Source organism: Cornus florida, unplaced genomic scaffold (assembly GCF_030987335.1).
Source record: "Cornus florida cultivar Cherokee Brave unplaced genomic scaffold, ASM3098733v1 CherokeeBrave_3.0.0_Hap2_Chr08, whole genome shotgun sequence".
NCBI lineage: Eukaryota > Viridiplantae > Streptophyta > Magnoliopsida > Cornales > Cornaceae > Cornus > Cornus florida.
Genome location: NW_026775578.1, coordinates 11,106,653 through 11,124,195, shown reverse-complemented (window position 1 = coordinate 11,124,195; position 17,543 = coordinate 11,106,653). Strand labels below are relative to the sequence as shown.

At 38.4% G+C, this 17,543-nt stretch overlaps 1 protein-coding gene across 11 annotated transcripts in view; it reads right to left on the bottom strand.

The window, feature by feature from the left end:
• Window positions 1-14,088, bottom strand: part of LOC132269337 (protein NSP-INTERACTING KINASE 3-like) — a 44,736-nt gene extending 30,648 nt beyond the window's left edge. For 5 of the 11 annotated variants that reach the window (XR_009469479.1, XR_009469480.1, XM_059770488.1 and 2 more), the window contains exon 1: window positions 10,326-10,467. Coding sequence is in view for 4 of the 11 variants with exons in the window: in XM_059770491.1 (XP_059626474.1) it covers window positions 10,326-10,489 (164 nt within the window). In the remaining 7 variants the exon portion in view is untranslated. The other 6 variants (XM_059770491.1, XM_059770489.1, XM_059770492.1 and 3 more) reach the window with 6 other exon arrangements.
• Between the last annotated feature and the right edge of the window lie 3,455 nt (window positions 14,089-17,543).

The following is a 17,543-nucleotide window of genomic DNA, read 5'->3' as shown; positions in this document are numbered from 1 at the left end:
AGGCACTCTGTGAAGACTGTGATAAGAACAAGATGTGACTTGAATGCACGAGTCATACGTGATTGACATTTACTTTTGGAGCAAAAATAAACAAAATCAGATATTTTATAAAATTATATATATATATTAAGATAAGATTAGGGTTATTTCAGAGTTTTCTTATTTTAGGATTTTATCTGATAGTTGTGTTTGATTAGATTTTATTTTATTGTCAATATATATATATATAGGGCGGGGTACTTTCGATTAGGACACTTTTTAATGATTGTTGATTAATGAGCATGTTGTTTTAGAGATTTTGTCTCTATTTTCTCCCTCTTTCCTATCTATCCTCTCTTCTTTTTCTGCATTAATTTGGTATTAGAGCTTTCCCCTACATCAAATGGTGTCAACGTTATATGAAGTATGCTTTTAGATGAAGATTAATACTGGCTTTATTGGATACAACCTCTCTAAGCAGCTAGTTGGCAGTGTCTCTATATTCGTGGGTCATGATTTAGGAAATGCTCCTCTTTTTTTCTTTTCTATTTTTTTTTTTTCTTTTTTGTTAATATCAGTAATAGATTCGACTCACACCCTCCAAAATCTTTGTCTCTTGCTCATTTTATGTTCACTTTAACTCTTCTTTCATGGTTCAAGAAAGAAGATACTTTTGGCATTAGAGAGACTGAAAGTTTGACATTTAGGAGTTGATTAGGTTCATTTGCTTGTTTGTGTGGAGCTCAATGTTTCGGACTAACATCTGACAATTAAGCAGGGGTTGGCATGATAACAGTTTACCCTTCCCCTTCGGTTAAAAGTGATTTTACCAATATCATTCATCAGCAAATACCGAAAGAGGAGTGCTAGGGGGCAGTTGCGCTAGCGACTGTCCTTCCACAGTAAATACGTTTGAACACTCATTTTGACCCTGTTTGGCAATTTTTTTTGCTTTTCTTGGTAACTTTGGTTGCAATTGGAATAATATCTTTTTATACTGTAGCAATGATGAACAGTACCCAAAAAAAACCCTCTTTACCTTTTTAACCACCCATTTTATTCTTTTTATTCAAGGCCCAGCGACCTGACCACAATGTTGAAAGCTCCGTGTCATCAGACGCTTGGACGATCAAGATGGAAACATATTGAAAGTTGGAGGGGTCAACATTGAAACCAGTCTTCATCATACAAAATCTTTTGTTTCCCAAATGAGCAAAGCAACAAGACAATGCGGGATCACAATCCACTGGTAGATCTTTAAAGTCCAGTCCTCTAAAATACACTGGAACACCAATAGATTGAATGATACCATCATTCTCAATGACTTGATATGCAATCAAGTTATAATTACATCTGAAAGTGTATAAATAACCATCTAACACATTCAACCTTTCCAAAGATCAGGTAATATAACCCATTCTCCTTTTCCTTCTTGATGACCAAAGGATACTCAGGTAAGGATCTAAACGTTCTAAACACGGAGAGCGTATTTCACAAGACGAATACAAAGTACCCCAGCAAGCACACAAAAACCACTTTCAGGGTCATTGTTACAGGTACAAATCACACACTGACTTTTTTTCTCTGTAATGGCACTTGGGGCCACCAAGTCTCATCCAACACAAAACACAATACAGATATACAAATATAGGCACACACAGTTTACAGGACCAAGTCCCAACTTTTGATCTTATTAAACATAATACAAATAACACAATTTCGTACAAGGAACCAAGGCTTTCATTGCATACATTGCAATGTACACTCTGCATAATCCAAGCCCCCTACATCCCAATATATAGGCACTCTGCAAAACTGCCTACAACCGGTATGTATGTGTCTGTATCTAGACACTACAGATAAGGTTGACAAGCCCAACCTTCTAGTCAACTAACCCAATCAAACTCGTCCAGCACACCATAAGAAGTTTCTCCCTCAACCACCTATCTGTGTCAGGCATATATATATATATATATATATATATATATATATATATATATATATATATATATTCAGTTGGACATCCCCGAACTTTTATGAAGCTGCAATAACTGAAATAAGCCATATAACATATCTGTATATGCTATCACAACCGAATATAAGTCACAAGGCATCTCTGGAACAACTGATCATATCTCAACTGCTCCCACATGCCACCTTCTGATTGGATCCTTGCTTGATAGGCACACCTGTTACTCACCAAGCGCACGCCCATGCACGTGCTGGTGCATGCCAGTGTGCAAGCACTGGTGCACGCTGGCGCGCGCGCTACTGCACGCTGGTTTGCCCTTGAGTGTTTGGATGTTCCCACCTTGTGCCACCACCTTGGGGTGGTGTAACCCGTGCCATGCACGTTGGCCAAGCCCTTTAAGCCATAGTTGAGCTGATGAGTACAACAACCGAGCTTCAACTCCCACTGCCTAGCTGAGCTAAGGTAGATATTAGGACTCTGGCAGGCGTAGACATCACCTATAGCCAACGAGTCATAATGGCCCATATTGAACCCTCTGGACCTCCAAATTGAATTATGTCTTCACCAACAGTCTTCTAAGGTCTCAAAGTACCTCCCATTAAATTTTCGAGTCCAAACTCCAAACTTCATTTTTCACCATAATTACAAAAATGCCCCTGAGCATCCTCTGGGCAAGCTGACAGCCCACTCGGTGCACGCTGAGCATCCTCATGGTGGTTGTCAATTGTGTCACTAACCTCTCTTTGACAAACCCCATGTCTCACACAAGTGCATAAGTGATCCCAAGACATGCATGGCCCTAAATGCCTATGTCTTCCCTTGGACAAATGTTAAGGGGCTAACAAACCACCCCACCAGAAGAAGTCGCCGTCCTCGTCGACTTGTCCAAGTACTCCTTAACTTGTTTCTCAAACCGCCACAATATCACATCCCTTTCCCAACTAGCCTCTGCTTCACTGCATCCTTTCCACTGCACCAAGTAATCAGTTCTGCGATTTTTCTTACTCTGACCCTGGGTCCGTTGAGACAAAATCTTCTCCACCTTCTTGTTAAACTGCTGCTGAATAACTGGTGGGGCTCTCCTAGCCTGCTGTCTTGATATATTTGTAGTGTCCTCATGCTTGAGGAAACTCACATGAAAAGTAGAATGGACTTTTAGCCACTCAGGTAATTGCAGTTTGTAAGCAACATTCCAAACTTTCTTCACAACTTCAAAAGGACCATCATACTTTTGAACCAGCCCTTTGTGAACAGTCTTGTTAATCTTCTTCCAACTATGTGGAGTCAACTTGTCTCCCACTTGGAATTCTAATGGCCTCCTCCCTTTATCTACATACTTCTTTATCCTTCTGGCAGCCTTGGCGAAGCTGTCCTGCGCCTCTTCCACCATCTCTTGCATGGAACGGGCATATCTGTATGTTACAGGGCATTTTCCGTCAGTCCTCTGTACAACCACCTCCTATGGTGTTCCTGTTGCTGAACACCTGTGTAAGTTATATAAAACCGTGCAGTGTCTAGCAACTCCAGCCAATTTTTTTGACTTGCAGTGACAAAGTGCCTCAGGTACTCTTCAAGTAACTGATTCATCCTCTCAGTCTACCCGTCAGTCTGAGGATGGTTTGCTGTGGAGAAATTCAGTTTGGAACCCATCAAGCCAAATAACATTGTCCAAAATCTCCCCGTGAATTTGGTGTCACGATCACTCAATATCTTTTGGCAAGCTAAATATTTAACCACATATTTATGAAACAAACTAGTAGCAACTTCTGCTGGGAATGTATGTGGTGCAGCAATGAAAATTGCATATTTAGAGAATCTATCTACTATCACGAAAATAGATCTCATACCTTCCACCTTAAGAAAACCATAAATGAAGTCCACTGAAACTGTTTGCCATGGATGCTTTGGTATGGGCGGGGTGGAAGTAGCCTTGCCTCTTTCTTCCTCTTATGCTTGTCTTTCTGACAGACCAAGCAAGTTTTGACATATAGTTCTAAGTTTTCCTCCATCTTGGGTCAGTAGTATGATCTGGATATCAACGCCAGCATCCTATCCACCCCTGGATGTCCATCCCCCGCATTAATTCCCGTCTCAACCTTCCACTAGGAACATATAATCTACCACCTCTGGCATAGAGTAGATCATCTTCAATCCAATATTTTCTGACCCCGCCATCAGTAACTTATTGTTTAAGTTTCTGATATGCATTGTCTGACTGGGACTGCTCTCTGATTCTGTCAAGGAAATCAATATACACTATTGTAAGCGAAGCCACATATTCCAGCAATTCTTTACTACTCAAGGCATTAGCAACCTGATTCTGCTTCCTAGGTTTGTGAACCCACACAAAATAGAACTCCCCCAAAAACTCTTGCCAGTGAACTTGCTTTGGAGTAAGCTACTTTTATGTCTTGAAGTAGGTATTGGCTTTGTTATCAGTCACCACTGTAAACTTGGTACCCAATAAATAGTGCTTCCATGTGTCAAGACAGTGTATTACTGCAATCATCTCTTTCTCGTGAGTTGAATACCTCTGCTCAACATCCTTAAGCTTTCTGCTTCAAAGGCACAGGGATGTCTTTCCTGAACTACAACCCCGCCGATTGCTCCATCAGAGGCATTCGTGTGCACCTCAAATGGTAAACAAAAGCCAGGCAGTCTCAAAACCGGTTCTGTAGACACTGCCTATTTGAGTGTCTCGAAAGCTTCTGACACTCCTCAGACCAAACCCATTGTTTGTCCTTCTTTAGTAAGTCCATCAAAGGACTGACCTTCTTGGAATACCCCTTGATAAACTTTCTATAATAATTTGCCAACCCAGAAAAGACCTCAATTCTATAACTTTAGTAGGTGCAGACCAATCAAAAATGGCTTTAACATTTCTCTCATCCATTCTGACAAAACATTACTTCTTGGCGACAAAACTCGCATTTCTCCCTTTTGACATATAACTGAAACTCCTTAAATTTTAAGAAAACCAATCTCAAGTGTTTTAAGTGATCTTTCAAGGACTCGCTAGAGACTACTATGTTATCCAAATAAACCATAATAAAGCGATCAATGTAGTCATAAAACACGTTATTCATTAAGTTGTAGAAGGTTGCCGGGCATTAATTAGCCCAAACGGCATTACAAGAAACTTATGAGACCCATAACGAGTTACACATGCAGTTTTGGGTTCATCTCCTTCTGTTATACGCACTTGCCAGTAGCCTACACGCAGATCCAACTCAGTATAAAGTAGGATGCTCTTGATAACCTGTCAAATAAGTCAGCGGCATTGGGCACTGTGCACTTGTTCTTCATAGTCACTTTATTCAGAGCCCTGTAGTCCACACACATCCGCATTGAGCCATCCTGCTTCTTCTGGAACAGCACTGGCGTGCCATACAGTGCCTTGGATGGTTCAATGTAGCCAGACTCGAGCAACTCATCCAACTGCCTGGGCAGTTCAGTCAATTCTGAAGGCGCCATCTGGTATGGGGCCTGAGCAGGAGCCCTAGCACCCGGCTTCAACTCTATCATGTGATCAACAGCACGTCGAGGGGGCAACTACTTGGGAAGTTCTGGTGGCATCACCTCCGCATATTCCTCTACAATCTCAGCAACAGAATCCGAAACTTCAACAAACTGGTCCGGTTTGATCTCTATCACGGCTGCAAGAAAGGTAGAATCTCCTCTCTTCAAACCTGTTTTGACTTGCAGTGCAGAGATCATCTCGATGCCATACTTACGCTTTCCTTTCTTCTTATCCCGATAAGAACCCACTGATGGAATGAAGCATGAACAACCCTGTTCTGCAATAAAAATTCCTCCCAAATATGGCACCACAACCACTTTGGCTTTCACAAAGAAATCATTCCCAATGATTATACCAAAATCATCTAAGGGTACAATCATAAGATTGATTTCGCCCTCCCAATAACCAACTTTCAAAGAAGTGGCAGTCATGCCTAAGATAGGCTTGGCCTTTGAATTCACAGCCTTTATCTTTCTGGAATTACTAACTAACTTTAAATTAAAGTTACTTACTTCCCTCTGTGCAATGAAGTTATAAGTGGCCCCCGTGTCCACCATAGCCAACACTTCCTTGCCATTTAGAGTCACTTGAATGAAAATGAGTCCTTTCTGGAATAAGGACTGCTCTTTAGTAAGAACAGTCAGCAACTGCAGAGGATTGACTCGAGTTGGACTGTTCGACTCTGAATCTCCTTCCAAAGTCTCATCGATAATAACACTCAGCTTTTCCCTTTTAGGGCAGTCTCTAACACGATGGGGACCATTGCAGATAAAACAACAAGAGTTGGGCTTTGTCTCACTGCTGCTAGTCCCTTTGTTGTAATCTGCCTTCAACTTGCCAAAACCCCTGTCTTTATCCTTCTTGTTCTTGTCCTTCCTCTTGCCCTTAAACTTAAAGGATGGACCTTTGTCTTTCTTTCCCTCTTTAGACTTCTTCTTGTCAGTAGTTGTAGATATTGTCATCTTGAAATCTACCAGACAATCTGCAGTAGGAAGGTCCCTCACACCTTGCCTACAGAGTTTTGCCTGAGCCCATGGTTGTAATCCAGACATGAAATTGAACAGTTTGTCTTCCTCTAACATATTTCGAATATCCAACATCAAGGAACTAAATTCCTTCACATAGTCACAAACTGTGCCTGTGTGCTTCAATTTCGTCAGAGATTTGCTTGCAATCCATGCAATGTTCTGAGACAAGAATTGATCCTTCAATTCCTTCTTCAGGGTCTCCCAAACTTCAATCCGAGGCCTGTTTGCAGAAGCATCATCCTTTGCCTGTGTGCACCACCACAATTTTGCATCACCAAGCAAATACATGCTTGTAATGGTTACCTTCTCGCCATCAGGGATCTGAGCGGCCTTGAAATACTGCTCCATGTCCCACATTAAATTTTTCGAACTCTTTGGCATTTCGTGTACCACTGAAAGACTTGGGATTCGTCACCTTAATCTTTTGTGAAAGAGGATCACCAGTGCCTCTAGAACTCCCATGAATGGCCTCTTCACCAGGGACACTTCATCTTTAATATCCTTCAGATTCTTCTTGAAGACATCTGTCAAAGACTCGACATCTTCAATAATACGGGTTAATTGCTCTCTAGTGGCCTGCATGAAATCACCCATACCTTCATAATCGTTCTTCAAGATCTGCACTTCAGAAGCTAAGATTTCAATTTGAACAACAAGGCTTTCTGCATCATCTGCCTCGGTTTCTATATGAAAACCTACAAAGTTCTTGAACCGGGAAACTCTCTCTCTAGTATTGCCTCCAGCCATCGTAGAACAGGACTCTGATACCAATTGTTACAAGGATGAATCACACTATGAATTTTTTTCTCTATAATGGCACTTAGGGCCACCAAGTCTTAGCCAACACAAAACACAATACAGAACTACAAAGATAGGCACACACAGTATACAGGACCAAGTCCCAACCTTTGATCTTATTAAACATAATACAAAGGACACAATTTTGTATAAAGAACAAAGGCTCTCATTTCATACACTGCAATGTACACTCCCTGCCTAATCCAAGCCCCCTGCATCCCAATATATAGGCACTCTGCAAAACTGTCTACAATTGGTCTGTCTGTGTCTATATCTATCTAGACACTACAAATAAGGTTGACAAATCCAACCTTCTAGCCACTAAAGAATCAGAGGAGTCCGCAAATCTCAACGAATTGCTTTGAGTTATATATATATATTTGATTAATGAATGATGATACTGATTGATGATGTTATTTTGTTTTGTTTGGTTGATGTTTGCTTGAAAGTTCAGATTTATGTGGTTCTGTAGAATCAAAAAATTAGAATTTTCAAATTTAATCGGTTATGGGGCAGTTGCGGGGTGGGGGCGGGGCAAGCGGTGGCGGGGAGGGGGCAGTTATAGGGGTTGGGGGTAAAGAAAAATCATTTGGGCGGTTTTGGGGGTGCAAAATTTAAACGAGGACTGGGATGGGGATTGAGACACCCGCCCCAAACCGCCCCATTGCCAACCCTAAACACAATACAACCTTAAACACAAACCCTTTCTTTTCTCTTTCCTCATCTATTTTCTCTCTCTAATCGCCTCCCAATTCTTTTCCCTCTTTCCACTCCAATCAGTACCGATCTCTGAGCTTTTCATCCGCGTTTGGTTTGCGTTTCGTTTTCTTCGCTGCCCTGTTGTGTGTTGATTCACGCTGCTGATTGTAATTATGTTTGTGATTGTATGTTTTCTTTGTTCTCGAAAATGCTGAAAACCAAGTCATTACACTTACATTTAGAGTTTAAGATGAGGTTTTAGTTTTCAAGGCTTTCTAATGAAGAATGTTTTTAATATTTGAAGTTTTGCCCTTCCTGGATTGTTGGATGCTCTGTTCTAAACTTATTTCTCAATCAATCAATTTTTTGTGCTTGTGGGTTAATTTTATCCTGTTAATTTGTCCATCCCTTTTCATGTATTCTTGTTTCATGGCAGTTTCAGCTTGTAGGTATTAGTGGGATTGGTATTTTATCTTTAAAAACATATACTAAATTTATGCAAATTTAAGTCCTACCTATATATACACTAGTAAAACACACGTGCGATGCACGTGATGAAAAGTTCTTTTATAATTTTAATTAATATAAAAATTCTGATCCAACGTCGTTTCCTGTAACAAAGAGAGATGCTAGCCCTTGTCGACACCGGTGTGGTGCTTGCCAACGGTTCTCCAACGATCAAGTCAGAATGGAACCTATAAAATTTAAGCAGAAAATATATTAATTAATTCTTGCGTACCTCTTTGGCTTGACAGAACTATGCTCTTATAGCAGGTAGACGTCATCCGTTACGAGTTGTTTAAACCTGGTCATCCAACTTTATCCGTATCGTTAAAATACCCTAATTCAAATTATCCTTATCAATTGCCCCTCATTCCCGAGCTTGCTCATCAAGCGTGGAGAATGTCAGACACTATTTTTCTTCTTTTTTTGGGGTCGAGTTGTTTTTAATCAGAGTTAAGCATGTATTATTGCTTCAATCTTGTTCCTTTATCAATGGAAGTTGTTGTACTCAGCTAATCCTCAAGGAGTAGTTATTCCGAATTTCACTTAACTCGTTTGGATAGTAAGATAAGTAAAATTTGTCGAACTTCACTCAGCACACTTTTAATAAGGGAAGCATATTCTACGAGCTCCACCCAGCTCGCCTTTTAAAAAGCAAAGCATATTTTACAAGCTTCACTCAGCTCGCCCTTTAATAAAAAAAGTATATTTTACGAGCTTCACTCAGCTAGCCCTTTAATAAGGGAATAGGCTTTTTCTGAGCTTCATAGACTCACCCTTTAATAGGGAAGTAAGCTTTTACTAAACTTCATGAGCTTCTCCCTTTAATAGAGGAGGTTGATTTTATTAAGCTTCGTAAGCTTCTCCCTTTAATAAGGGAGGTTGATTTTACGAAGCTTCGTGAGGTTCTTCCTTTAATAATGGAGATTGATTTCATTAAGTTTCGTGAGCTCTTCCCTTATATAGGGAGTTCTGTCTGTGTTTATATCTATCTAGACATTAGAGATAAGGTTGACAAACCCAACCTTCTAACCAACTAACCCAATCAAACTCGTCCAACACACCATAATAAGTTTCTCCCTCAACCACCTATCTGTGTCGAACATATAGATACATATATTCAGTTGGACATCTCCTAACTTACTGAAAACCGACCAATAATAACATGCCACAGCAATAACTGAAATAAGCCATATAGCATATCTGTTTATGCTATCACAACCGAATATAAGTCACAAGGTATCTCTGGAACAACTGATCATATCTCAACTGCTCCCACATGCCTCCTTCAGATTGGTTGGTTAGAGTGCACACACATTCCTTACCCTTTAGGGGGGAGGGGGGGTGGCAATAAAAACCACTACAAATCTTTAATCAGACATACAAGATTTGTATTGGTTTACACTTCCAGCCTCATTTTCTTGATACTATAGAACCTTATAAGGAACACACACTCGTCGCTTTTTATGCTCCATGCGAACCTTATCTATCCAATTTGCCTTTCCCCATGGATTGATCAACTCATGATTGATTTTCTAGTCAGTGTTAAACGTATAATCCTTGTGATGATATCCCAAATGATGGCAGAGAGCCACAAAGTATTGAAATCTCTCTTCCTCATTCAATAACAAAGGGTGTTTCAATAGACTAGATGCTCTGTAAAATTAACATGACCAATTGACTTGAAGCAATAAATGAATCAAAGATTGAAAAAACTAGTATATACCAAGAGAAATAAATAAAAAAACTTGGAGCAATAAAAGAATATAAGGGCAATAATTGAATAGATTAAAAGAAATGTTCATATAAAATTCAAAGAACATACTTAGAGGTCTTGTAATTGCAGAATGGATTCCGATCGTGAGGCCTAGACGGATGATTGTTTAGGCCAATGTGACGGAATATGAACTTTTTGAAATTTTCCAGGTCTTCCGTTTTGCATCTTTCCTCCCCGCATAACATATGAGCGGTCATGTAGAACATTTCCATGGGCTCTACCCATTTTATGTAGATACCCTATTGTAGCTAGAATGTTTCTGGAATTGATAATAAAAAATTGTATGATTATAATATACTACTCAAACAAAGAAAGGAGTTTTTGAAATAAAAAAATATTCTTACCTCATCGATTCAATCCAGAACTCCTTGAATTCATAGTCGTCGGATGTGTTTACAAAGAAAGGCTGACTCTCACGATGTGTTTCCAAGCTTCAACCACTCAACAAAATAGGAATCAAATCCTTCATGACTAATCACAGTCACTTCTTGGTTGAAGTCCACAGCAACATCAGTCGGTCTCAACAGATATGGAGTTCTGAAGTCCTTCAACATCAGTATTGAATCAATGGCTACTCTCTGATATCTCCCTTTTCTGCGCAAACACCAAAATCGAGCATCTTCTTTCCTTCGTCCATGTTTTACTATTACTCCCTTCCACAGTTTTTCCGCCCAGGCTTCTTTGCATTCAATTCAAAATAATAGCTCCTCAAACCAGATCTGTAACCTTCTAGTATTGATTCTTTATCCTAAAAATTTCAACATTATAACAATTAGAACTATATTGGAATTACAAATTGAAATAACATTAGGCTAGAACTTGAATTATACCTTAGCTTTACCAACCAAGTCTTAGCCTGTTCTCTCATCTTTATATATGAACGGTCTATTTGGTAATCTTCAAGATCAGGTTTTGGTTCTTTATCGAGATCCATAGTACCGACATCAAAACAATCATACTATTAAAAAATAAAAATAAATTACGGTAATTGATCACAAATCACAGAAGTCAGTCACAATAACACAGAATAACATAATTGCAACCCCATAAGTAACTAAACAGTGTATGTATATCAGGGTGGAACCCAAAATCACCACTCAGTTTGCATTGTTCCTTCATACAATATACATTCTCAGTTCAATCACTTTTGCATAATTAATCTCATCAAAATATAACATAAACAAAAATAAATTATACGTTAACAGTAATCACTAAGGTTACAGAAGTGAAACAATAACAAAATAATTAACATTAGATGAAACCCCCAATCTGCAACCAATTTAATGAAACAAGAACAATTTAAAGAAAACCCCCAATTATGAACCGAAAATATCTACCATACAAATCACGACACAAACCAGCCAAATGATAAACCCTAAACCCCAAATAAGAAATGTAAACCTACCGAGATATAATATGGTCAAGATTACTTACAAATTGATGACGATCAGCGAACAAACACAACACAAACCCTAGTTTCTGCACAAGAAATTGCTGTGATTCAGACTTTCTTGCGATTCAGACTTTCTTGCGATTCAGACCGGTCGTGGAGCCTAATTTAGAGTTATTATCATCATCTCCATTCAGGTTGAAAGAATTCCTCTCCGGTGACCGAAAATGGTTCAGTTCTGAGTTTCTAATCACACATTTTCAAACACATATGGATACAAGGAGAGATAAAGTTGGAATAAATCAAATGACGAGATGAACAAAAGAAAGAAACATGTATAAAAGATCGATTCATGCAAAAGGAGAGAGAAGAGAGAGAGAGGATGAACATACCTTGTCACGGTGTCACCTGAGCCTGAAGCGATACATAGGCTGCGTCCTGCGGAGTGTCGAAGCAGATTGTGTCGTCTGAAAAACTTGCCCTAACTTATATTTTTTATTTTTTTTTTCCCATCCCCTATGGGCCTCAAATTTTGAGGCCCAAGCCAACCAAGACTTGCCGTAACTTAAATTTTTTATTTTTTTTTATATCTAAATGTAACTAATGTATCTCACCATAATATTATAATAAAATATAATAATAATTTTATTATAAAATTACAATTGTAATGATCGTGATTTTTTTTCATTTTTTATTTTATGGTATTTTTTTCCATTTTTTGGGATTATTTTGGTCTGGTGTCATTTTGCGTGCCGGACACCGTGGTGTGCGCCAGGTGTGTTTGATAGTTAGTTGAGGCACTTCCTTGAGTTCAGGACTCTTGGAAATGAATTGGTTGCCATTTCGACATTTTTCTCATTTTTTTTTTTTTTTTTGTTGGACCAGGTGGGACCCGCTTGGAATTTTATTTAGAGTTCATTGCATTGCATGCATTATTTATACATGGTTAAGTGTTTAATTGTGTGGTGGTATTATGTTGAGAGTATATATATAAGTTATTAAATTAAAAATATATATATTTTTTATGCCACGGTACCCACCATGGTAATGAACCATTACAAATGGTCTTAGGATCAATTACGGACCATTACTTTCTCTCCCTCTGCCACGATTTTCTCTCCCCCTCTTGGTTCTATATTTCTTTCTCTTTTTGTTACAATTTCAATCTTTCATTTCTCCATAACCATAAAGATTTTGACTTGCGCGTCGAGATCTACATTTTATTCGTAGCAGAGTTCCGTTTAGCCACCATTTGAATTTCGAGTTTGGGCTAAGTTTTGAGGCTTTTCTTCTTTATTGAGGTAGGAGTGTTCTAATTCACACCATCTTTGATTTTAGTGAATTTTCTTCCTTTAAATTATTTCTAAGCATGTTTAAATTAATTATTTTGCTTATGGTATGGAGGGATTTGTGTATCAATGTGTTTTATGTAATTAGTTGGTTGAAAATATATGTTAATTGGATTAATAAGACGAAGCATGTTAAGCTGAAATTTGTGTTTGCCTTGAATGTGCATAAATGTTGAGATTCTATTTTGTCAATACATGAGTTCATTTTTTGTGAACTTTCTTGAAAGCATGCTATATATATTGTTGTGGTTGATTGCAATTTATGGAAAATTTGAATTTATTGTCATGGTTGAGGATGGCATGAAGCATTCATGCATTTCATTGGGAATGAAAGGGAAATGCTGTTTTAAAGCAAATGAAATAAATTTTGGAAAAATTATTTTGAAAAATGTTTATGAAAACCTGGACGCTTAGGAGGTGCCTAGTGGTCTGTGGCGTTAATGTGATCTAGAAAGAACTAGGGAGAGACCCTAGCGTGGTTGAGATACTTAGGCCTAGAACGACACCATGGAGGTGTCATGTGGTCGGGGATAGCTAGCCAATCCTTCCTCGTGGCGCTACAGAGGTGCTATGGGTCGGGTTGCATTAACGGTTTGGAACAGCGAAACGCAATTGTTTCGGAAAATAGGGAACAACATTGGCATGACATTGCACTTCATTGGCATACATTGTGTAATTTGTGGTTGGATGACCTATATACATACTTGTAATTGTTGCTGCGATATCCCCTATGGCATGATCCCGTTTACTTGTATTTTGTCCCTTGTATGGATTCACGGGGTCATTAAGAGGTGTGTTTTAGACACCTCTTACTGAGCGACTGGCTCACCCCATCATATTATTATATTTTTTCAGGTCACGAGAAGGAAGTGGCAGACGACACTCCTCCACAAGTTTAAATGGGTTAGTGAACTGTTTTGACATCTTTTGTACTTATGATCTCATTTTTTTGTATAAGCCTTGGGATGACACATATATTATGTATCGACCTTAGAATTGACCATAGTGCCCTTAGACGACCTCACGTTTGAGTAAGAACCCGGTTAGCAATTCAGACCCTCGGGTTCGGGTCATTACAATAATATTATAATGAAAAGATTTAGATCTATACATATATATTTAGGAATGAGTTAGAAATAAAATAAAATAGAAAAAGTAAAGTTGTTTTGACCTTCAAAAATTCTGAGCATAATAGGATTTATTTTAATTGGTAACTTTAGGTTTAGGAAAAAGTTAGAAATATAATAAAGTACAACGTTCAGAGCCCTCTAGTAAAGTGTCTTACATCTCCGACTAAGGAGGAGGAAATTGTAATCAATAAAAACCCTAATAGGCTTCTTCTAAGCGACGCACAGAGAATCTCTTCTACAATTTCCTCCTCCTTCGCCGAAGAAGTAAGAGACTCTCTACTAGAGGGCTCTGAAAGTTGTAGGAGAGACTCTTTGTGCGTCGCTTACAAAAAGCCTATTAAGATTTTTATTCCCCACCCCCCTATTAGGGTTTTTATTACAACCACCCAACAGTAAGGAATGCCCGAAGCCTATTAGGGTTTTTATTGCCACCGCCCCAATGGTAAGGAATGCGTGTGCGCTTTAGCTAGGTCTAAAAGGACATTAATATCTCAAGCAGCCCAACTGGATTGAAACTTGGGCTTTTAAATTTACAAATCGGGCTCAAATTAATTAGATTTTATTAAAACCTAATCTTATTCGGATTGGATTGGGTTTTAATAAAATTTAACTAATTTGAACCCGATTTGTAAATTTAAAAGCCGATTGGATTGTGTTCAATCCGAACCCAACCCAATCTTACAAACACAATTAGGGATGGCAAATATCCCCAACCCGGTGGGGAAACACCCCGCCCCTGCCCCAGCCTCATTTACAACGGATTTGGAAAACCGTTTAGTTAAATGGAGTGGGGATGGTGATTTAAAAATAATAAAAAAAAAAGGCCGATTTTGGAGCGGGAACGGGGGAGTCCAATCCCCGCCCCGAGCCCGCCCCCGATTAGTATATAAAATTATTAATTTACCCCTACTATGCTATTATATTTACAAAATTAACCTACACTATTTATGAATTTTGGAAATCCTGGACTACAGTTCGCTTCCTATATTCCTAATGACAGTGAGGCAGGTGTAGGAGGCGGCACTAATAGATCTGACGAAAGAAAAAAAAAAAAAAAAAAATAGCAAGAACCAAGGACGAAACAACTAACAAGTACTCGAAACTCCTACCATCCTACACTCCCTCCCGCCTCCTTCACCATCTTCATCCACTGCCTCAGCCGACGTCCACCTGTTTTTGCAGATGCTTTTCTTTTCTTGTTAAATGATCACTTACATTACATTGTGTACTCAATCCTGGATACTTGGAAGTCCATTGATTTGTTCACACAATAAGATCCACCAATTATTTTTCTTGCAATTTTATGGTTCTGATTTGAAGTTATTAAAGGTGAGATTGCAATTTTGTTAATATTTAATTTTGTTAATATTTGATTAAAGAATCAGAGGAACCCGCAAATCTCAACGAATTGCTTTGAGTTTTATATATGTATGTGTATATATATATATATATATATATATATATACACATACATATATATAACTCAAAGCAATTCGTTGAGATTATATATATATTTGATTAATGAATGATGATACTGATTGATGATGTTATTTGGTTTTGTTTGGTTGATGTTTGCTTGAAAGTTCAGATTTATGTGGTTCTGTAGAATCAAAAAAATTAGAATTTTCAAATTTAATCGGTTATGGGACAGTTGCGGGGTGGGGACGGGGCAAGGGGCGGCAGGGCAGGGGCGGTTATGGGGGTTGGGGGTAAAGAAAAATCAATTTTTGGGCGGTTTTGGGGGTGCAAAATTTAAACAGGGACGGGGATGGTGATTGAGACACCCGCCCCATTGCCATCCCTAAACACAATACAACGTAGAACACAAATCCTTTCTTTTCTCATTCCTCATCTTTTTTCTCTCTCTAGATCGCCTCCCAATTATTTTCCCTCTTTCCACTCCAATCAGTACCGATCTCTGAGCTTTTCGTCCGCGTTTGGTTTGCGCTTCGTTCTTTCCGCTGCTCTGTTGTGTGTTGATTCACGCTGCTGATTGTAATTATGTTTGTGATTGTATGTTTTCTTTGTTCTCAAAAATGCTGAAAACCAAGTTATTACACTTACATTTGGAGTTTAAGATGAGGTTTTAGTTTTCAAGGTTTTCTAATGAAGAATGTTTTTAATATTTGAAGTTTTGCCTTTCCTGGATTGTTGGATGCTCTGTTCTAAACTTATTTCTCAATCAATCAATTTTTTGTGCTTGCGGGTTAATTTTATCCTACTAATTTGTCCATCCCTTTTCATGTATTCTTGTTTCATGGTAGTTTCAGCTTGTAGGTATTAGTGGGTTTGGTATTTTATCTTTAAAAACTTATATTAAATTTACGCAAATTTAAGTCCTACCTACATATACACTAGTAAAACACACATGCGATGTACGTGATGAAAAGTTATTTTATAATCTTAATTAATATAAAAATTGTTGACACATAAATCTGTATGATCCGATCCAACGTCCTCTCCTGTAACAAAGAGAGATGGCAACCCTTGTCGACACCGGTGTGGTGCTTGCCAACGGTTCTCCAACGATCAAGTCAGAATGGAACCTATAAAATTTAAGCAGAAAATATATTATTTAATTCTTGTGTACCTCTTTGGTTTGACAGAACTATGCCCTTAGAAGGTAGACGTCATCTGTTAAGAGTTATTTAAACCAGGTCATCCCTCTTTATCCGTATCGTTAAAATACCCTAATTCAAATTATCCTTATCAATTGCCCCTCATTCCCAAGCTTGCTCATCAAGCGTGGGGAATGTCAAACACTATTTTTCTTCTTTTTGTCGGGTCGAGTTGTTTTTAATCAGAGCTAAGCATCTATTATTGCTTCAATCTTGTTCCTTTATCAATGGAAGTTGTTGCACTCAGCTAATCCACTAGAAGGAGTAGTTATTCCAACTTTCACTTAACTTGTTTGGTTAATAAGATAAGTAAAATTTGTTGAACTTCACTCAGCACACCTTTAATAAGGGAAGCATATTCTACGAGCTCCACCCAGCTCGCCTTTTAAAAAGCAAAGCATATTTTACAAATTTCACTCAGCTCACCCTTTAATAAGGGAAATATATTTTATGAGCGTTACTCAGCTAGCCCTTTAATAAGGGAATAGGCTTATTCTGATCTTCATAGACTCACCCTTTAATAGGGAAGTAAGCTTTTACTAAACTTCATGAGCTTCTCCCTTTAATAGAGGAGGTTGATTTTATTAAGCTTCGTAAGCTTCTCCCTTTACTAAGGGAGGTTGATTTTACGAAGCTTCGTGAGGTTCTTCCTTTAATAATGGAGATTGATTTTATTAAGTTTCGTGAGCTCTTCCTTTATAAAGGGAGTTCTGTTTGTGTGTGTATCTATCTAGACATTACAGATAAGGTTGACAAACCCAACCTTCTAACCAACTAAC